This window comes from Equus asinus, chromosome 20, assembly GCF_041296235.1.
Source record: "Equus asinus isolate D_3611 breed Donkey chromosome 20, EquAss-T2T_v2, whole genome shotgun sequence".
Taxonomy (NCBI): Eukaryota; Metazoa; Chordata; class Mammalia; order Perissodactyla; family Equidae; genus Equus; species Equus asinus.
In genome coordinates, this window is record NC_091809.1 from 80,207,832 (window position 1) to 80,229,520 (window position 21,689).

A 21,689-nucleotide genomic window follows, 5' to 3' on the forward strand; every position below is an offset into this window, starting at 1 on the left:
TTTTGGAGCACTATTTCCAGTGCTTTGGAGGACTCAATTTTTTAGACATGATCCCTTTAGGAGCTTAGCTTTTAGTTGAGGGGAATCCAGGATCAAATAGTAGAACCTAGCTGACAAAAATCTACATTTTTTGACCCAAATACATTTAGTTTCTACAGTGATCTCCTTTTGAAATTCTACAACCCAACTTTGTCTTCCTTTCTAGAATCTCATCAAGTCCTAGCTCAGCTCTTGGACACTTTGCTTGCAATTGGCACCAAACTCCCAGAGAATCAAGCTATCCAGATGCGATTAGTTGATGTAGCATGCAAGGTAAGAGTATGACTGTTAGACACACGGTTACTTCTGAACAGTTTTGCAATATCTGGAGAGATGATAAGAACTGTAAGATCGGCTTAGCTTTGTCCTAAATCCGTAACTGAGAATTGCCAAGGACTCTTAATGGTTTTTAAGAGCTGCCTCAGATTTTTGTTTCTTGATGTTGGATTAGGAGCAAAGTTGAGTAATTGTTTTAAAAAGCACTTCCTCATCCTCCCCAAAGAAATGAAAATAATTATAGTAGCTGCCATGTATACTGTGCCTAGTATATGCACTCTGCTAATTATGGTACTTTGTGTCCAGTTTTTCATTTGTTCCTCACAGTCCTTTAGGTAAGTACTGTTAACCCTGTTTTACAAAGGTGGTAATTGAGGTTTAGGGAGTCTAACTTGCCCAAGTTTTCACAGTTAGGGAGTTTCAGAATCAGGATATAAACTCTGGTGTCTCTGATTGCAATGCCTATGTTCTTTCTATTATGCTTTGTTGCCTCAGTAAACAGACCAAACAAGTGTTTGGGAAAATTTTTTTTAACTTTGTTTTTTCTAATTATGAAAGAAATACATGTACATTAGCTGTGCCTTTGATTTAATTTGGAGCTTTTAATTAGCTACCTTTTGTGCATAACAACAGCTCCTAAACCTTGTAGAATTGGTTTTGCTTTTAATCTTTTTGATAAATTTATTTTGAGACTATAAGAAAGATATGTTTGAATTGTGGAAGAGTATTATATGCATGGATTAGAAAACTATTTCTGAGCTCCAGGAGCAGGTGTCTTATTTATCTTAGTAAACAATAACAAAGGCAACAAACAAAGCCCAAACACTTTGACAAGTACAATATTAAAAGCCTAAGTGGAAAAAACTAGGGATTATATGTTTGTGAGAGTAAGTCGATCTCCCGTGTGAAAGAATATATATATGTGAGAAGCTTTGTACTAAGTAGATTGTTACTTGAAGTAACAGTTTCTTAAATTTCTTAAATTTGATGTATTGCTTTTGGTTTTTTTCCTGTACACAGATTGTTAGCTACTTTTTTAGACAGATAGCTGTAATTATATTCTATATACAATTTTTCTTTTTCACTAACATTTTTTTTTAAAGATTAGCACCTGAGCTAACAATTGTTGCCAGTCTTTTTTTTTTTTCTGCTTTTTCTCCCCATATCCCCCCCCAGTACATAGTTGTATATTTTTTAGTTGTGGGTCCTTCTAGTTATGGCATGTGGGACCCCGCCTCAGCATGGCCTGATGAGCGGTGCCACATCCGTGCCCAGGATCCGAACCGGCGAAACCCTGGGCCATGGAAGCAGAGTGTGTGAACTTAACCACTTGGCCACGGGGCCGGCCCCTCACTAACATTTTAACAGAAATATATTCATTATATTGGAAATATTTCTTAAAGATTTTTAATGAATGCATGATATTTCATCCAATTGTTAAACCATAGTTTACGCCATCATTCTCCTATTATTGGACATTTATATTGTACCTGTTTTTTAAATTATAAATAATACTGCAGTGAATATTGTTAGTCTAATGTTTTTTGTATTTAGGGTTATTTCCTAAACATAGATTGTTACAAGTAGAATTATTAGTTGAAAGCATTTAGGTTTTTTTTTTAAGGCTGTTGACACTTTTTGCCAAATTATATGCCCAAGTGTTCCAGTTTATATGCCCACCAGTGTTCTAGCATTAGATATTAATGTTTAAGAACAGAAGATAAACCTGTTAATTTGGTAGGAGGAAAATGGTGTTTCATTTTTAAAAATTTCCTTTTTAAAAGATTACTAGTGAGCCTTCATATTTAATCTTCATTTGTATTTCCTTTCTTGAAAATGAACTTTTTATGTTCTTTGCCAGTTTCTCATATGTGGTTTTTGTGTGTTTCTTTACTGTTTGTAGAGGTTCTAATAGGGTAAAAATTTGACCCATTTGGAGATGGGAGTTTTGTCAAAAGCTTTTGCAGACTCAAGTAAATAAAGACTATCTATGATTCATAGCTATAGTTATTATTTCTATTGCCTAATGTCATTTTGCCTGTGATTTTGTCATACATTGTGCCCTGAGATGTAATTCACGTAAAACTTTCACCCTTTTGATAGAATACTACAAAGTATGTTGTCCAACCACAATGGAATGAAATTAGAAATGAGTCACAGAAAGAAATTTGGGAAACCATAAATATGTGGAAATTAAACCACATGCTCTTGTATAACCAGGGGGCCAAAGACGATATCAGATGGGACGTTAGAAAATACTTTGAGATGAATGAAAATGAAGACATGACATACCAAAACTTGTAGGATGCAGCTAAACTGTGCTTACAGGGAAATTTGTAGCTAAAAGCCTATTGTAAAAAATAAGAAAGATCTCAAATCAGTAACTTAACCTTCCATCTTAAGACACTGGAAAAAGAAGAGCACACTAAATATAAAGCATGCAGAAGGAAGGAAATAAAGGTTAGAGAAGAAATTAATGAAATAGTGGTAGAAAAATAGAGAAAATCAGTGAAACTGAAAGCTTGTTCTTTGTAAAAATCAACAAAATTGACAAACCTTTAGTTATATTGACTAGGAAAAAAAGAGAGAAGACTCAGATTACTAGAATCAGAAATGAAAGAGAGGATGTTACTACCAACCTGACAGAAGGGAAGAGGATTATAAAAGAATACCAAGAACAATTGTATGCCAGTAAATTAGGTAACTTAGATGAAGTGGACCAATTCCTACAAAGACACAAACTGACTCAGGAAGAAGTAGACAATCTGAATAGACCCATAACAATCAAAGAAATTGAGTTAGTAATGAAAAAACAAAACAAAATCTACCCATAAAGAAAAGCTCAGGCCCAGATGGCTTCGAATCAAACGTTTAAATAAGAATTAATAGCAATTCTTTATAAACTTTCCCCAAAAATAGAAGAGGAGGGAACATTTCTCAACTCATTCTATGAAGCCAGTATAACCCTAATAGCAAAACCAGACAAAGACATCACAAGAAAAGCAAACTATAGATCAGTGTCTCTTATGAATATGGATGCAAAAATCCTTAACAAAATACTAGCAAATCAGATCCAGCAATATGTAAATAGGATTATACAACGTGATCAGGTGGGATTTATCCCAGAAATGCAAGTTTGTTTCAACATGTGAAAATAAATTAATATATACACCATAAAAATAAAGGACAAAAACCATATGATCATCTCATTAGATGTGGAAAAAGCATTTGACAAAATCCAACACCGTTTCATTGTAAAAACACTAAAAAAACCTGGGAATAGAATGGGACTTCCTCAACCTGATAAAGGGCATCTGTGAAAAACTGACAGCTGACCTCTTACTAATAGTGAAAGACTGCCTGCTTTCCCCACATAAGATCAGAAACAAAACAAGTATGTCCTTGTGTCCCTTTCTACTTGATTCAACATTGTACTGGAGGTTCTAGCCAGTGCAATTAGGCAAAAAAAAAAAAAAAAAGGAATAAAAGGCATCCATATTGGAAAGGAAGAACTAAAACTATCCCTGTCTATTCTCCTGACCTGACTTGGTATATAAGAAGTCCTAAGGAATTCACTAAAAAACTATTAGAAGTAATAAATGAGTTCAGCAAGGTTTCAGGATACAATGTCAATATACAGCCATACCTCATTATTGCACTTCGCAGAAATTGCATTTTTTGCACATTGAAGTTTTGTGGCCACCCTGTGTCGATCAAGTCTTGATATGGAATCTACTCCTGGCTAGGATGCTGTGAAGGTTGTTGAAATGACAACAAAGGGTTTAGAATATGACATACACTTAGTTGATAAAGCAGTGGCAGGGTTTGAGAGGGGTGACCCCAATTTTGAAAGTTCTCTTGTGGGTTGGAGATTACGTTTCAACATACGAATTTTGGGAGAACACAAACATTCAGTCTATAGCATGTCCTCAGAATTCACCCATGTTGTAACTTGTGTCAGAATTTCATTCCTTTTTTAAAGCTAAATAATATTCCATTATATGTATATACCACATTTTGTTTATCCATTCATCCATTGATGGACACTTGGGTTACTTCCACCTTTTGGCTATTGTAAATAAGGCTGCTATTAATGTGGGTGTACAAATATCTTTTTGAGTCCATGCTTTTGATTCTTTTTGGTATTGTTGTGGACTGAGTTGTGTCCCCTCAAATTTGTATGTTGAAGCCCTAACCCCAATGTGATTGATTTGGAGATGGGGCCCTTTAAGGAGTTAGTTAAGCTGAGATGAGTCCATAAAGGTGGACCCTAATCCAACAGGACTGGTGTCCTTATAAGAAGAGGAAGAGAGACCAGAGTTCTCTCTCTCTGTGTGCGCATAGGGAAGGGCGGGTGAGGATACGGCAAGAAGGTGGCTTCCTACAAGTCAGGAAGGGGGTCCACACTAGGAACCTAATTTGCTGGCACTTTCATTTTGGACTTCTGGTCTCCAGAACTGTGAGAAAAGTTTCTCTTGTTATGCCATCAGCCTGTGGTATTTTGTTACGGCAGCCCATGCAGACTAATGCAGATGTATGCCCAGTTGTGGACTTCCTGGGTCATATGGTAATTCTGTTTTTTAATTATTTTTTTTTTTGAGGAAGATTAGCCCTGAGCTAACATCTGCTGCCAGTCCTCCTCTTTTTTGCTGAGGAAGACTGGCCCTGAGCTAACACCTGTGCCCATCGTCCTCTACTTTATATGTGGGATGCCTGCCACAGCATGGCATGCCAAGTGGTACGTAGGTCCATACCTGGGATCCCAACCAGTGAACCCCAGGCTGCCAAAGCGGAATGTATGAACTTAACCACTGCACCACTGGGCCAGCCCCTCTATTTTTAATTTTTTGAGGAACTGATGCACTGTTTTCCACAGTGGCTGTACCATTTTACATTATCACCAGCAACGTACAAGGGTTCACTTTCTCCATATCCCTGCCTACATTTTTTTCTTTTCTTTCTTTTTTTTGGACAGTAGCTGTCCTAATGGGTATGAAGTGGTATCTCAATGTGGTTTCGATTTACTTTTCTGTAATGATTAGTGATTAATGATGTTAAGCATCCTTTCTTGTGCTTATTTGCCACCTATATATCTTGGAAAAATGAGATTCCAACCTTTAAGGAACTCACGAACCAACATTCAGGCTTATAAAAGATACACAATGTATTATAATATGTTTTTCACAATAACAAGTAACTATGAGGTATAAAAGTTGCTCAGGTGAAGGAGTGAAAAAAAGTCTTTGGGGTAGAGAAGTATTAAGGAGAGCATTTTGGATGTTGTCTCACTTGGGATTTGAAAGATCAATAGTTTGTGAAACAGGTAAGATTAGGGCAGAGTTGTTTTTTTTTAATGATTTTTTTTTTTTTTAAAGATTGGCAACTGAGCTAATGTCTGTTGTCAGTCTTCTTCTTTTTTTTCCTTCTTTGTCTCCCCAACCCCCCCAGTACATAGTTGTATACTCTAGTTGTGGGTCCTTCTGGTTGTGCTATGTAGATTGCTGCCTCAGCATGGCTGGATGAGCGGTGCCATGTCCCCATCCAGGATCCGAACCAGCAAAACACTGGGCCTCTGAAGCGAGTGCATGAACTTAACCACTCGGCCATGGGCCAGCCCCAGAGTTTTTTGGTTGTTTTTTAAAATTAAAAAAATTTTTTTATTGAGTTCATAATAGTTTACATCAATGTGAGATTTCAGTTTCAGTTGTCCATTATTTCTTGTCTGTCACCATGTAAGTGCTCCCCTTCACCCCCTGTGCCCAGCCATCACCCTCCTTCCCCTGGTAACCACTGAATTGTTTTCTTTGTCCATGCAGAGTTTCTTAATTAAAATTGTTTTAATTGTTCCAAAAGAAGGATATAGTGTCGGGCTGGGGCTTAACCTGTTTAGGGAATTGAGAGGGTTTTCTAGAGGAAAAGACAGTTGAGTTTAGACTTTAAGATCTTAAGGCATGGTAAGAGGTAATTAAGCAAAAGGAATGGAAGAAGTTGGTGGGAAGAGTATTCTAGGCAAAGGGAACAGCAAAGATCCTGTGGTAGAAAGGAGCACACTATGTTAGAAGACTTAAAAGATGGCAGTCAGGCTAAAGCTATGGTTCTCAGTGCGGTCTGAGGTCTAGGAGCCCTTGGGTTCTCAGGAACTCTTTGAGGGGGTCTTTGTGGTCCTCCTTTTTCAGCTACTTATTTCTAAGAGACTATGTTTTCTTCATATACTTCAGACAAAACAACATTGTTTTGTTGCAGATTGACCGTAGAAGCAGATATGAGTCATTATTCTAAAGGAATTAATAAAGAAATGTTTTTAAAATTTCTGGCTTAATTTCTAATACAGTTAATATTGATAGACATTACCCACATAAACAAAAGGTTTTTGGGAGTTCTGATTAGTTTTTAAGAATGTAAAGGTATCCTGAGACCAAAAACGATTTAAGAGCCATTAGGCTAGGTGCAGGGCCTTGTAGGTCTTGTTGAGAAGCCATTGAATTGTTTTGGATAGATGACGGGTAGAGAGGTGACATCAGATTTGCATTTCATAAAGACTGTTCTTGTGTTTCAGAGAACTGATTGGAGAAGAGGCAGTATAGCTGTGGAGAGACCAGTCAGAACGTCATTGTAGTAGCCTACGTGAGAGATGACAGTAGTTTGGATTAAAATGATAGACATATGGAAAGATATGGATAGATTTGAGAAATATTTACAAAGTAAGATTGATAGGACTTAGTAACTGACTGACCACAGGGTGAGGATGAAGGAATTGTTGAGGCTGATTCCTAGCTTTCTGGTTTATGTGCCAGATTAGATGGTGGTGCCTTTCACTGAGAAAGCAGTGGTTGGGTCTGGGACAAATCCACGCACCCCAGCAATTTCAAACTTACCAAAAAATGTTACAGAAATATAAGGAATTTTCATATATCCTTCTCCCTGATTCACCAGAAGTTAAGTTTCCTATATTTGCTTTATCATTCTCTCTCTCTGTTGTTCTTTCTTGAACCATTTAAGAGTGAATTGCAGACATCGTGCCCCTTTTGCACTATAGTAAATACTTGTGTGTATTTCACACAAGAAGAAGGATATCATTTTTATAACAACAGTACAATTCTCAAATTCAGGAAATTTAACTTTGATACAATACTAATACTAATCTGTAGACTTTAAGTTCTACCTATCATCTTAATATTATCCTTTCTATAAATTTTTGTTTTCTGGGGGCTGGCCCGATGGTGTAGTGGTTAAGTTCATGCGCTCTGCTTTGGTGGCCCAGAGCTTGTGGCTTTGGATCCTGGGCGCAGACTTATACACCACTCATCAAGCCATCCTCTGGCAGCGTCCCATATACAGAAAAATAGAGGAAGATTTGTGCAGATGTTAGCTCAGTAACAGTCTTCCTCAAACAAAAAGAGGAGGATTGGCAACAGATGTTAGCTCAGGGCCAATTTTCCTCACCAAAAAAAATAATAAAAATTTTTCTTTTCTGGTCTGGGATCACATATTGCCTTTAGTCTTCATGTCTCTTGTCTTCTTTAATCTGGAAAGGTCCTTCAGCTTGTCCTTGTCTTTCATGACCTTGACATTTTTGCAGAGTATGGGCCACTTATTTTATAGACTGTCTTGCCGTCTGGATTTATGATATTTCTTCTGTTTAGATTCAGGTTATGCATTTTGGCAAGAATACCACATGAATAATATTGTATCCTTCTCAGTGCATCATATCTTGAGATACAGATGAAGTTTGACTCATTATTGATGTTTTTACCTTTCATACTTCGTTAAGGTGGGGTCTACCAGGTTTTTGTCATAGAGTTACTATTTTCCCTTGTGATTAATAAGTAATTTGTGGGGAGATACTTTGAGGTTATATAAATATCTTCTGCCACATCAAACTTTTGCTCACTATTTTAGCAACTATTAGTAAATCTTGCCAAGTCAGTTATTGCTCTGATCATTACAAAATGGTGGTTTTCTAACTCTATTATTCCTTCTGTGTTTATTAGTTGGCATTCTACTGTAAAGAAAGCTTTCCCTTCCTTCCTGTCATTTTATTCAATAAATTGTAAACTATTATCGTTATTATTTCTTGAAGTTCAAATTGTTCCTTTATGTGTATTTTAAATAAAAGGTGTGAATTTCCCATATTCCTTGTTTCACAGTAGGAAGAAAGTCATGCTTTTGCGTACTCTCAACTTTTTCAAGTTCATCTCATTTTATCCTGTCAGTAATCCTTTGAGGTTCATTGTACACCTAATCCTCATTTGAGAGATGAAGAGATTTAGTTCACAGATTTTGCCAAGAAATTAATATTCAGTTCTTGTGTAGCATCTGCACAACTGAAATTGGAGGTCTTCTGCTTGCTTTCATATCTGTGAAGATTTTTCTGGGAGACTAAATATCTTGTTATTTTACTTATAAGGGCTCCTTAGAGCCTAGTTTAATTCTTCTTTGTTTCTCTGTCTCCATCTTGCTTTCTATTCCAGTCTGTTTCTTTTCTGTTCCTTTATTCTATGGGAAAAGTACATTAAGCTTTTAAGGCAACAGATAGAACCATATAGCATTTTAACATTTATATACTCCTCAAAGAAATATGATGTGTGGTTTGTTAGGAGAGGGTATCTGTTAGAATCATTTGCATATAAAGTACTCTGAATTTTTATCTGTGCTTAAAATTGATCCATATTGAAACTAAATTAGTCAGTGTTATTTTTGTCTTATTTAACTTCATTCTCAGATTTTCTTGATTATGTAACTGTTGATTTTTTTTTCTATAGCAAGAGTATTAAACTGGTTGGTTTAGCTTGTTTTATTTTTGAGATGGTTTGCTCTTATTGGGAATGTGGTTTGCATACTCACTCCATTAATATAAAAATGATGGCTCTTTAATGGCCTGAGTGTAACACCAAAATAGCATCATCTGCAGAGCTGACACTAGGCAGCTATTACTGTTGATGGCCGTGATGCAAGAAGTGACCTGTAGGGGAAGGACATCATAAAACTGTAATAGCTGCCCTGAGGGTGTGATTTAGACTTCCGCTCTCTTACGGCTAACGTTCAGTGCGCAGTAATAGGCAGGTTATGCGTCAGTGTTGCTTGGTTACCTTAATAGAAGCTAGAAGGTTTTAGTTTGTTGTTTGAAAATCAAATAAAGTATTTGTAACAGTGGTAGCAGCCTTCCAGGGGCTGGTGGTTGAGTCAACAGTTTGGTTATGAGAAATGATGCTTCTGTACTAAATATAAATAGTTTATTAAACAAACAAACTACCCTGTTCTATTAACTGTGACAGTCATTGTCAGCTTTGTATCTGGAAGTTTCTCTTAACTTCTTGGTGTCTTATTTTGATGGATAATTTTGAGCCCTTACTATATATATAAGGCATTGTGAGGACATAGAAGTGTATGTTTTCTTTAGCCTAAATAACTGGGAGGCAGGAATTAACTCTGAGCTAAAGTGTTTGAACCATTTTAAGTTCCCTCTCTGAGAACCCCACCCTCTGTGTGGGAGCTTTCCTCCCAGGTTTCCTTTGTTCTCTCCTCCAAGTAACCCTACCTGCCCACCCCACCTTCACAGAAGACATAGCTTCTCCCCCAAAGTGTAGCTTCCCATTTAGTTGAGGCATCTTCCCCTGGAGTGTTCTGATGTGAACCATTAACCAATGCTCACTGTCTTTCCTGTCAGCTGCCCTGTTGTTTGACAACCGTCACTGGAAAGTTCATGCTCGTGTCTGCCAGAATGGCGGAACTATTTCGTCCGGGTGGTCTACTCTTACCTCTGATCCTTTCCATTTTCTGTTTTTTTTTGCCATCAATTTTCCTTCTCTTCTTAAATAGTTTTTGTTTTTTTAAGTACATGCTAAGTGCCAGGCACTATGCTAGACGCTTGTGCTTGCTGAATGTCTGTTATGTCCCAGACACTGTTAGCTGATTTTACATACAGTAATTATTAAATGAATTCATTTAATCCACTAACCATAAAATTCATAGTAGGATATATTATTCCTATTTTTACTAAGTAAAGATTTCTAAAAACTTAAGAGGCTTAGTGAAGATCACGTAGATACTAAGTGGCGGGGCCAGCAAGTCTGTGCTCCTTCCACTCTGCTACTTTGCCTCTCAAACAGGAGGTGAATCAGTTTGTGAAATCTACTTTCTCTGCAAAGCCTCCTACACCTCCCGGAGGCATTCTTACACCTGCGTGGGTGTGGTTCTGCTGTAGCTGCTCCTTTCTTTTTATGATCTTAAAGGACTCTCATTCTTATGGATAATGTAATATTTTTCTAATGTTTATGAAAAGTATGGTTATTTTCTTTTTTGTGTGCATTTAGGCTGTTTAATTTTTTAAAAATCTCAAACATGCAGAAAAATTGCAAGGACAGTAATAAACTTTCTTGTGAACCATTTTGAGTAAGTTGCTAATGTGTTGCCCCATTATTCTTGAATACTTCAGTGTGTGTTTCCTATAAACAAAGATATTCTCCTACATAGCCTCAATACAACCATCAAAATCAGGACATTAAGGAGCCGGCCCGGTGGCGCAGCAGTTAAGTTCACACGTTCTGCTTTGGGGGCCCACAGTTCACGGGTTCATATCCCAGGTGTGGACATGGCACTGCTTATCAAGCCATGCTGTGGCAGGCAGTCCACATATAAAATAGAGGAAGATGGGCACGGATGTTAGCTCAGGGCTAGTCTTCTCAGCAAAAAGAAGAGGATTGGTGGCAGATGTTAGCTCAGGGCTAATCTTCCTCAAAAAGAAAAATTAAAAAAAAAATCAGGACATTAACATCAACACATTACTACCATTTAATCCTCAAACCTCATTCAAATTTCACTATTTGTTCCAATAATGTCCTTTATAGGAAAATGCTCCAGTTCAGAATTACATTATATTTTAGTCGCCATATCTCATCAGTCTCCTTCAATCTGAAATAATTCCTGAGCCTTTCCTTGATTTTATGACCTTGACACTTTCCAAAATTATAGGACGGTTATTTTTTAGAACCTCCCTGAATTTGGGTTTGTCTGATTTTTTTCTCATAATTAGATTCAAGTTATCTCCCTTTAGCAAGAGTATCACAGATGTTATGCTGTTCTCTTCTCTTTGCATCCTATGATGCATATACCGTTTTGATTTGTCCCATTAATGATCACGTTTACTTTGATCACTTGGTGAAGGTAGTGTCTGGTGGACTTCTTTACTGTAAAGTTACTCTTTCCTTTTGAAATGAATAAATATTTTGTGGAGCAGTGCTTTGAAACTGTGTAAATAGTCTGTCCTCAGACTTTCAATTTATTAATATCAGTTATGGACTCATAGATTTCTTGTTTATTCAGTGGATCATAATCTGTTACTATCATTATTCATCTTGATGTTCAAATTCCCTGATATGGCCAAGTGGGAGCCCCTTCATGCTGGCTTATATGTCCCTTTGACTTCTCTTTATTATTCTTTGAATACTTCGTTTCTTTCTGGCATAAAATATTCCAGGCTCATCTTGTACTTTCTCTGCTCTAGCCCTGGTATCAGTGGTTCTCCAAGAATCCCTAGTTCCTCTTAGTGGAGAACTGTATTATTTATTTGTTTTTTTTTGAAGAAGAAGAAGAGTAGCCCTGAGCTAACTACTGCCAATCTTCCTCTTTTTGCTGAGGAAGACTGGCCCTGAGCTACATCCATGCCCATCTTCCTCTACTTTATATGTGGGACGCCTACCACAGCATTGGCTTTTCCAAGCGGTGCCATGTCCACACCTGGGATCTGAACCGGCGAACCCCGGGCCGCCGAGAAGCAGAACGTGCAAACTTAACCGCTGCACCACCGGGCCAGCCCGCGGAGAACTGTATTTTGAAACCAAGATCTGGGCTCTGAGTGTGCTCATTGCTGTTAGGGTCTTGCTGCTTTTGGGCCCTCTCAGTGGACAGAGCTAGAGGATATAGGTACATTATAAACTACACGTTTACGTCTGTGTTTATTTCTTTATCTGTATTTAATGAAAATTGTATTATCATCTCTATTTGTAATTCAAACTCAACACTACAGTGTTCATTCTAGTTTTTTCTGTTGTTTGTAACTTTCTTCTTAGACAATATTATCCTTAATATATTTACTTATTTGATACATCTTCCTGTTTGTTCAGTTTTGTGTCTCTGTGTTACTTACACCAGGTGTTGGCAACCTAGTTAGCTAATCATAAGAATTGGTTATTAATTTAGTATCACTATATTTATCAGGCAGTAATTAGAAACCTGAGTGATTCTTAATGGAAGAAGAGAATAGTGATACTTGAGAGTAACAGTATAAATATATGTAAAGAGAACAGTTAGGTATTATAGAGCTTTTTGAGTATTTAAGGTTCAAATGCCCAATACTGAACATAGTGAGCAAAGTTTTCAAAATCATGAAACTGTTTATGCATCTGAGTGGGGAAAAGAGCTCTGGATCGAGTGAGTGCCAGGAGATGTGGATTCCAGGATTAGCTCTTCCGCTAAGTTATATGTGTGTTATTAGACATGTCACTTAATCCTTATGGTCCTGTAAAATAGGGGATTGGCACATTTAGGCTGGAGGAGAGAGAGAGGTGATTGTGGAGGGTACTTCCAGAGACTGTAATTTCCAATGTTAGAGTGAGCAAGAGAGAAAGAAACTAGTTGTGTGATTTCAAATCAATGATTTTATTTATAGATAGATAGATTTTATAGATAGAAAATCCTGGAGAATTTGAACTGGAAGGGAATAACTAAAGATAACTTGTTTTCTATTGACAATTATGTAGGTACTTATCTCCCAGTGAAACCATATAGATGCTTTATCTGTGACCATATACCTTCTTTACTGTTTTAGATTATAGTAACAATAGCTAATAGTCATTTTATGCTTTATAGTATATACATTTTTTACATTTATATTATAAATATATACATGTATTTATATTATACATGCATATATTTATATATATATTTAAGCCTCATGATAAACCTGTGAGTTAGGTAAGGCAAGTATTATTGTTCCTTCTTCGTAGATGAGGACGCTGAGACTCTGAGAGGTCCAGTGACTTGACCAGTGTTAAATGTATAGTAAGTAAGAGCTGAAATTTGAAGTTAGTACTTTTATATTTTATACATATACTTTATATTATGGAAAATTTCAAATTTGCTATTCTTTTCAATTTTGAGTATAAATTTGACAATTATTTGTACTTTGCAGTTGTTTTACTCTATTATCTCCTCTCACTTTTTACTGCTTTGGAGAGTTATTTGGTAGTGTCTTCTTAAGATGGACACACACATGTCCTTTGATCCAGCAGTTCTACCCCTAGGTATACATCTAACAGAAATGTGAATGTGTACACCAAAAACCACACTCAATAATCATAGAAGTGTTATTCAGAATAGCCCAAAACTGGAAATAACCCAAATATCTGTCAACAGTAGAAAGGAGAAATGGATTGTGGTGTATTCACAAAGGGAATACTATACAGTAATGAAAATGAATGAACCATTGCTATATGCCCTACTATAATCTCTGATCTCACAAAATATTAAGCAAAAGAAGCCAGACACTATGTGATTTTACACAGTACTAAAATAGGCAAAATAAATCTATGTATTAGAAGTCAAGATAGTAGCTATTTTTGAGGGTGGTAGAGTAGTTATTGGGAGGGGGCATGAAGAGAGTTTCTCGAGTGTTGGTCATGTTCTGTTTCTTTTTCTGGGTGCTTGTTATATGTGTGTATTCATTTTGTGAAAAATAATTGAGTGGTACACTTAAGACGTGTATTACTGTATGGATACTAAAAGTTTTGAAAATTTATAATTTGTGTTTTTAGATTTGGTAGCAGATAAATTTCAATTTAGGGGCCATTTTTAAAGTACTTACTCTTTTTTTTTTCTGTCTCTCTTTAAAGTACTTACTCTTTACAAGGCAAACTGCTAGCTGCTGGGAATTCAATGATGAACAAACAGGAGTCTTATTTTCTAAGGAATCTTGATTCTTTTTGGAAGACACATACTCAAGTGACATGCTACCAGACAGACTACTAAGAATGTAGTTTTGAAGTCATCCCTAAAGTTGATGCAAAGCTTTTGTTTCTGTTTTTTTTTACGCTTATTTTTAAGATATCTTAATCATGTCCTTTTGTTCTCTTTTCTTTTTAATAGCACCTGACAGATACCTCCCATGGTGTAAGAAATAAGTGCCTGCAATTACTTGGCAATCTTGGCTCTTTGGAGAAAAGTGTCACAAAAGATGCAGAAAGTCTAGCTGTCAGAGATGTCCAGAAGATTATAGGGGATTACTTCAATGATCAAGACCCACGTGTCAGAACAGCAGCTATAAAAGCCATGGTAAACATAATCATGGAAACTAAGTGGAGACAGTTTTGTTTGTTTGTTTTTCAAAGTTCATGGCTAATGCTGTCTTGGATACATTTTGAGTCCTCCCAGAATGCACCTTATGTACACTTTCACGAAGGTGTTGGTGGCATCACAGAACTCAAAGGCACACGTTCCTCTATAACGGGTGTGCTTTTCTTTGAGCTTCTCTGATAGCTTTCATCTGTATTTCTGAAACACAGAGGGTACAACCTGTACCTGTTGTAATATGGTACTAGTCATGTCCCTTCTCCACGTCAGTGGGAGGGATGTTACTTGGTATTGTATTACAATAGGTACAGGTTGTACCTTTCATGTTTCGGAAATACAGGTGAAAGTTACAAGGGAGGTGTTTTTTCAGGGGGAAATGGTGTTAACTATTTCTTCCTTAGCCTTCTTATCATTATTTCATATTTTTCTAATATCCCCTTGGGAAACAGTCCGTGGGTTAGATTTATTAAGTGTTTGAGTGCTTCTACTAAAAAGTCTTTGACCAGGTTTCTTATTTATATAGCACTAATTTTGGCTAAAGGGAACCATGTTAATCTGATATAATGGGGGAAAATATGTGAGATTGTGGAGAGACATTGGAAATATTAATCTTTTTTTCCAAATACTTAAAATCTATCTCTGTTATCTAGTTGCAGCTCCATGAAAGAGGACTGAAATTACACCAAACAATTTATAATCAGGTACCTCACATGACTGCTGTCTGGAAGGGGAGGAGGCATCACTAAACCAGGAGGATGGCACACTGGTTGTCAGAATTTGAGAACATAGAGCTTCAGCTGGCTGACAGTGGCAGCATTAATTGGGATGAATGTGAAGTTGTATCCAAAACATTCTAAGAAGAGAATGGAGGATATGTAACTGAATAACACTAGTATATGTGAAAAGGACTTTTAGGAGGATTTAGGTAGCTCAGTATAAATACCAGAGTACACAAAGAGAAGTGTAGTGTTCAGCATAAGGAAAGTGGTAATCTTGCTGATCTTTGGTTGGTTGGTTGGTCCAAACATGAAGCAGTTCTGGGCACCACACTTAACAAACTAGAATATTTCTGGAGAAGGATGACCAAGACCATGATATCATAGGATAAAAAAGATACCATGTGATTGTTATATTGGTAAAGAAAGGCACAATGAAGTTATAGTATCACTAGGAGAAGCTGATTGATTCCCTAACCAAAAGGCCTTATAAGGTAGTAGTTCTCTTATAGAATAATTGCATGAATTTAGAGACAAGCAATCTGAATTCATGCTCAGAAACCAGATTACCAAGAGTGGTTTTGTCTTTTAGAGGAAGATGATAACTAGCCAAGCCCCTGTGACTGATGTGTAAACCAAATTTATTCTTTTACAAAATGAAGTAGAATGAGTTCAGAACGGTTATGTTGATGTGACCAGCACCTTCTCTTCCTAAAGGAAAAGTAATGGGAAGCCAAATAGTTAAAAGAAGCTTGAAAAGTAAGGACTCAGAGGAAGAAGAGTTAGTCAGATGATTTAGAGGTTTAGTAGCATAAGACTGTGTCAGTTAACTAGGCTGGCAATGGTGAGGGCCTCAAGGGAATGACAGTGGAATGGTGGTGGAAGATTTGAGATATAAGGTAGGATTAGGTACCATAATGAGTTGTCTTGGTTATGTTGCATTTAAAGGGTTGGTGGGACACCCATGAGGAGAATTCTAGGCAAGTGGATAGTTGTGAAGGTCTGGCGCACAGGAGAGATCAGAGCTGGAGGTGGATATTTGGACTTATCAATGTCTAAGGTGCATACGTATACCTAAGGAGAGTAAAAAAATTGGAAGAGACCAAGGATGGAGCCATGGGTAAGGTCCAACATTGAAGAGGTGAACAGAAGAAAGGAGCCCTAGAATGGAACTGAGAGCAGCCAGATGGAAGAGGAAGAAAAATATATTCCAGAAAAGGCAAGAGGGAGTTCTCATAGTCAGCAGTGTCAAATGCTGGTGAGAAGTCAATTAGGATAGGACTGAAATCTACCCTTTGGATTTAGCAACAAAGTGGCCGTTAGTGAGTTTGAAGAGAACAGTTTTAGCAGGAATGTAAACCAGATTAGAGTCAGTTGAGGTGAGGTGGTTTAACAGTGATTATCAACTATAAAGAAACTTGGCTATGATAGGAAAGCAGGATGGAAGATGGTAGAAGGGGGCATAGGATTAAGAGAGAGTTTTTGTATTTTAAATGTAGTTGCTAAGTGTGTTTATATGTTGAAGGGAGAGCCAGTGTTTTGGGAGAAGTTGATGGTAGAAGAGACAGGGGGAATAAATGGTGGAATAAGTTCCTTGAGGTAGAAAATCAGATTCATGAGCTGACTCATCCAGCAAACATGAGTGAATATCTAAGGCTGGTTGTGCATTGCCAAGCATGTTAGATAAGATCCATGTCCTCTAGATTCTCATGGGTAAGACAGGCAATTAACAAATAAATACAATAATTATAGCATATGAGTAGTATTGTGAAGTAAATAAATAGGTGCTATCATAGACAATCACAAAGAAGAGGTATTTTGGAGGATGGTAAAGGGAGGCCTGTGTGAGGAAATGAAGGGATCCATAGCAAAAGTAGAAGGTTTAGAAACTAGAAAGTACACTTCTTCCTCAGATATTGAGGAAACAAGATGTGGGAGAATACAAGTATAAATGAATTTATGACTGTTATGGAATAGTTGAGAGAGTTTATGCCTGAGAACCTTGATTTTTCTCACATAGGCAAGTCACCTTATGCTGGTAGTGGGACAGGGGTCCTGAGGAGGAGGTTAATAAAAGCTGTCTTGAGAAATGGAAGTGGAAAGCAGGGGTGTAAAAGATTTCAGAGTAGGGTCAATAAGGTTAGTGATGATGAGCCACCCATCCCCTGGAGAGTGTGGTCATCTTTGCCAGTGCTCTGCAGCCCTTGTGAGGAGTAGAGAAGGTCTTGGGTTTGTAGAGCAGCTGTAGCAGAAATCCTGAGGGCGTTGTGTATGATGATGCTGACAGTGCTGTCAGGAGACTGGAGTAATGGAAGGGTATGGAGCAAAGAGAAGGTGGTTCATTTGGAGAAAAAGGATGGGATTAAAGTAGTGGCTCTCAACCAGGGTGATTTTGCTCCCCAGGCACATTGGCAGTGTCTGGAGATATTTTGGATTATTGCAACTACTGGGAGAGAGAGGGTGCAGTGCTACAACCATCTCCAGGGTAGAGGCCAGGGGTGCTGCTTAACATGTTACAATCTATAGGACAGCCCCTCGCAACAAAGAATTGGCTAGTCCAAAATGTCAGTAGTGCCAAGGTTGAGAAATGCTGGTTAAATGGATAGGTAGGTTAAGTGGGATTGAAAAGCAGGTGTGATGGTTAAGACATGGACTTGGAAGAGCTGGTGGAGTAGCATGTTATGGTCAGAGCATGAATATAGGATTTTTAAATTTCAGAAATGGAGTAGTTCTGGGTGTTGTTGAAGTCTAGGGTGTTGCCATGACTATAGATGGACTATGGATATTCCATTTCAGACCAAAGTAAGACAGAAAAATCTGGCCTCTTTTGGCAGCTTAGCATTAAAATTGTACATTTATTTGGAGTGCTTGAGTTTTCAGATGGATTGTCAGTCAGAAATTTGTGCTTTGATTTTACAGATAGGGGAAAAAACCCATCTTTGGGTTTGAGGCTGTAAGAGCAGCACTGTGGGCTCCCAGCAGGCTTTGCTAGGATTGATGCTATTCTAGATGGCTTTCGTGCTGTCTGTCAGTCTGTGGTTCTGCTTTCAGACATGGGGTGGGAGGGTGCACATTCAGAACACAGCCAGAGCAGCTGATAGAGGCCAAGAATTCTTTGTTGGGCAAAGACTGAAGAAGTTAAAACCACCTACAAGTTATTTTGATTGGCATCCTTATCCAACCGCCCTATCTTCATTTTGAAGAGTTTAGACATCACCTGGAAGGACAGAGAACTAACAGACTTCTGGAATCCTTGTTTGCAGGCCTGTAAATTGCTCTCTGATGACTATGAACAAGTGCGCAGTGCTGCAGTCCAGCTTATCTGGGTTGTCAGTCAGCTCTATCCTGAAAGGTCAGTGTGGGTGTAAACCAGCTTTTGTTCATTGCCAAGCCATTTTTCTCTCCTCCCACCATGCAAAAAGCCCACCTCCAGAAAAGCAATGTTGGTTAGATTTTTGGATGGCAGTGTGGAAGAGGGAAAAAGCACAGACCCTGAAAATTAGGATGCCTGGTCCTTGTTTTTCAGCTCTGTCATGAACTTTCTATGTACCCTGGGAAAGATACTTCACCTCTATGAGTCCCAACCACCTCATCTATAAATGAAGAGATTGGACTATCTTTCTCAAGTCCTTTCCAGCCACTCACACCCCCCGCCTTAATCTTTAAAATTGTTTGGGGCTCGTTTAATAAATACAAATGCCAGATAAAGATACCAGGTGACTTTGATAATAATGATCACCTGTGTAGTGTTTTCCTGGCTAAAAATATTTTCACAGTAATTAAATCATTTATTTTCACAGTGATTTTTTAAGATGGAGAGATGAATATTACTCTATGTTATAGAAGAGTTCTTTCTATAGGAAAAAGAACTGTTTTTTCCTCTTCATTAAACTGCCTGCTGAAATTGGAAAACCAGAATGAGTTGATAAACCTATAGACACCAAAAAAAAAAAGACTAATTGGAAATTGTTTCTCCTTTTAGGAGCGAATTTACAAGTACGTTTTATATTGATTTATTCTGAAATCTACTATATTGACAGCAATGTAACTATAGGAGAGAATAAACTTTAAGATACAAAATACTGTCTGGTGGCAGGTTTTTGGTATCTTCATAAATCTTTGAACCTTTCGTAGGTTAAACACTTTTATTCAAGACACTGAATATTTGCAGTGCAACTAAAAGGGTTGGTTCGTGCTACCGTAGTGATTTGTTTAATATGAAATGTATTTTGTCATTCTAGGATTTGAATTATTTAATTGTTTCAATTTGTGCCTATTTTCCTTGGTCATTCTCAGTTTTTTGAACTGGCAGCATTAGGCCTATATTTTGTCATTTGTGGTTTCTTTTAATTTAGCATTGTCCCCATTCCTTCTTCTAATGAAGAAATTCGCTTAGTTGATGATGCATTTGGAAAAATTTGTCACATGGTCAGTGATGGCTCCTGGGTGGTTCGAGTTCAAGCTGCAAAGTTATTGGTAAGTTATACTTTATTTAATCAAAACTTTTCCTATTACACTTCTACAACATTTTGAGAAACTATAGATAGGGACAGGTTTAACTCATTTTTAGAAGCTCTAGTATTTCTTAAAACAGAAAGAGGTGGCTTCCTTCCCGTGGAGAAGTAGTCTTTTAGAACTAGAAAAAACTTAAAGATAATCCTATTTAAATTTACTGGCATATGAGACAGCCAAGGCCTGGTTGCTACCATTTACTAAGCACCTCTTATAGCCTAGATACTTTGCTATGAGGCCCTTTGCGTTATCTCATTTACTCTTCACAGTAACCCTTCAAGATAGATGCTGTTATTCCCGTTTTGCTGGTGAGAAAACTGAGGCTCTGAGAACTTAAGTAAATTATCTAACTTATACAAATAGAAAGTTGTAGCCTGGCTTCAGATACTAATCTCCTGACTTTTAGCATGGTACTTTCCTACTGTTTTGCCTTTAGGGACTCAGTTCATTTGTAAACAAATTTTAACTTTTCAGAGATAGACTGTCTTACAGAAGAAAGGGTGTTGGTCCAATACTCAGCCTTATTTTATAGCTGTGTTATCTTGGACATGTCACTTGATCTTAGTTTCCTCATCTGTTAAGTGGGTAATATCTCTCATGTTTACCTCACAGGGTTGTCATGATGCTCAAATGAGATACTGTCTATGAAAATGTTAATAAATTGTAAAATACTGTGTGGGATGGTGGGGGCGGTTATATATACTATATAAATAGATATAAGTATCTGTAAAAATTTGTATAAACATCACAGCAAGAAAATCTGAGATTCTTTTTTGGACACCTCCCTTTTGAGGGCCTCCAACTTTGCTGATCTTGGTATGACCGTTGGCTAAATACTTTGGACCTGACTGTACTGGACACAGATCCAGTGATAACCTAGTTCTATGACAACGTTTATGAGGTGACTGCTAAAACCTGTGTGAAGCATTTTCGTGGGATAATAAGGAATCTGGATGGTTTCATTATTTCCTGTTTATAGATTATATTGCTTGTCCGTAATAAAATATAGTGTTAAGCCAGTTATTGATTTTATTTTTAAATTCACATTTTAAAGCTTTGTTTTGATTTGTAAATATTTTAAAATCCAGAGCAATCTAATCATTCATCAGATTCTTTCATTCAGCTTTTCCTGAGCATCTACAGTGTGCTGCATGTCTGTATGTGTGTGTAGGGGGTAGTGTTTCAGAGGAATAATTCAATGACAGATGACTCTAACGTGTCAAGTACTTTGTGTTATAATTTCAGTGATTTCAAATCCAAACAGCTCAAAATTATATAAATAATTATGTTTGTACTTCAAAAGTAGTTAATACTCTAAACTTACTGATAATAATTCTTATTATTTATAGCGTTCTTAGCCTACTAAGCTAGACACTTTTCGTCATACACACATACACACCCACTTCCTTATACACAGGCACACCTGCATTTATACATACATACGTGCATATACATGCTCACTTTTTGCAAGTAATTTTTAATCCTTTTAAACTCCATGAGGTAGATACTATGTTATTCATTTTATAAATAATAAAACTAAGGCTTAGCATTGTCCAAGGCCACATAGATAGTAAATGACACTTCATTTACACTTCATGATCTAAAGCCCATGTCGGATCCCTTCCTTTTGAGAGTCCAGTTACACGCTGGGAGCTACGGTTGTGCAGCTAAGGCCCTGCTGGTTTACTAGTTCCAGCTAAGCTGGAAGCTAAGAGGTAAACTCCCCCACTCCAGTTCTTGAGTGGACAAACCTGTGACTGAGTGAACTACATGTGGTCTTTAGACCACATGTTCATCAAG

At 37.3% G+C, this 21,689-nt stretch overlaps 1 protein-coding gene across 4 annotated transcripts in view; it reads left to right on the forward strand.

Moving 5' to 3' along the window:
* Positions 1–21,689, forward strand: part of INTS4 (integrator complex subunit 4) — a 92,832-nt gene that overhangs the window by 19,472 nt on the left and 51,671 nt on the right. For 2 of the 4 annotated variants that reach the window (XM_044752290.2, XM_014859667.3), the window contains exons 4-8: positions 206–312; positions 14,458–14,643; positions 15,312–15,362; positions 18,641–18,729; positions 19,733–19,853. In XM_044752290.2, coding sequence (XP_044608225.1) covers positions 206–312; positions 14,458–14,643; positions 15,312–15,362; positions 18,641–18,729; positions 19,733–19,853 — 554 coding nt within the window. The remainder of the gene's footprint in view (positions 1–205; positions 313–14,457; positions 14,644–15,311; positions 15,363–18,640; positions 18,730–19,732; positions 19,854–21,689) is intronic. The other 2 variants (XM_070490618.1, XM_070490619.1) reach the window with 1 other exon arrangement.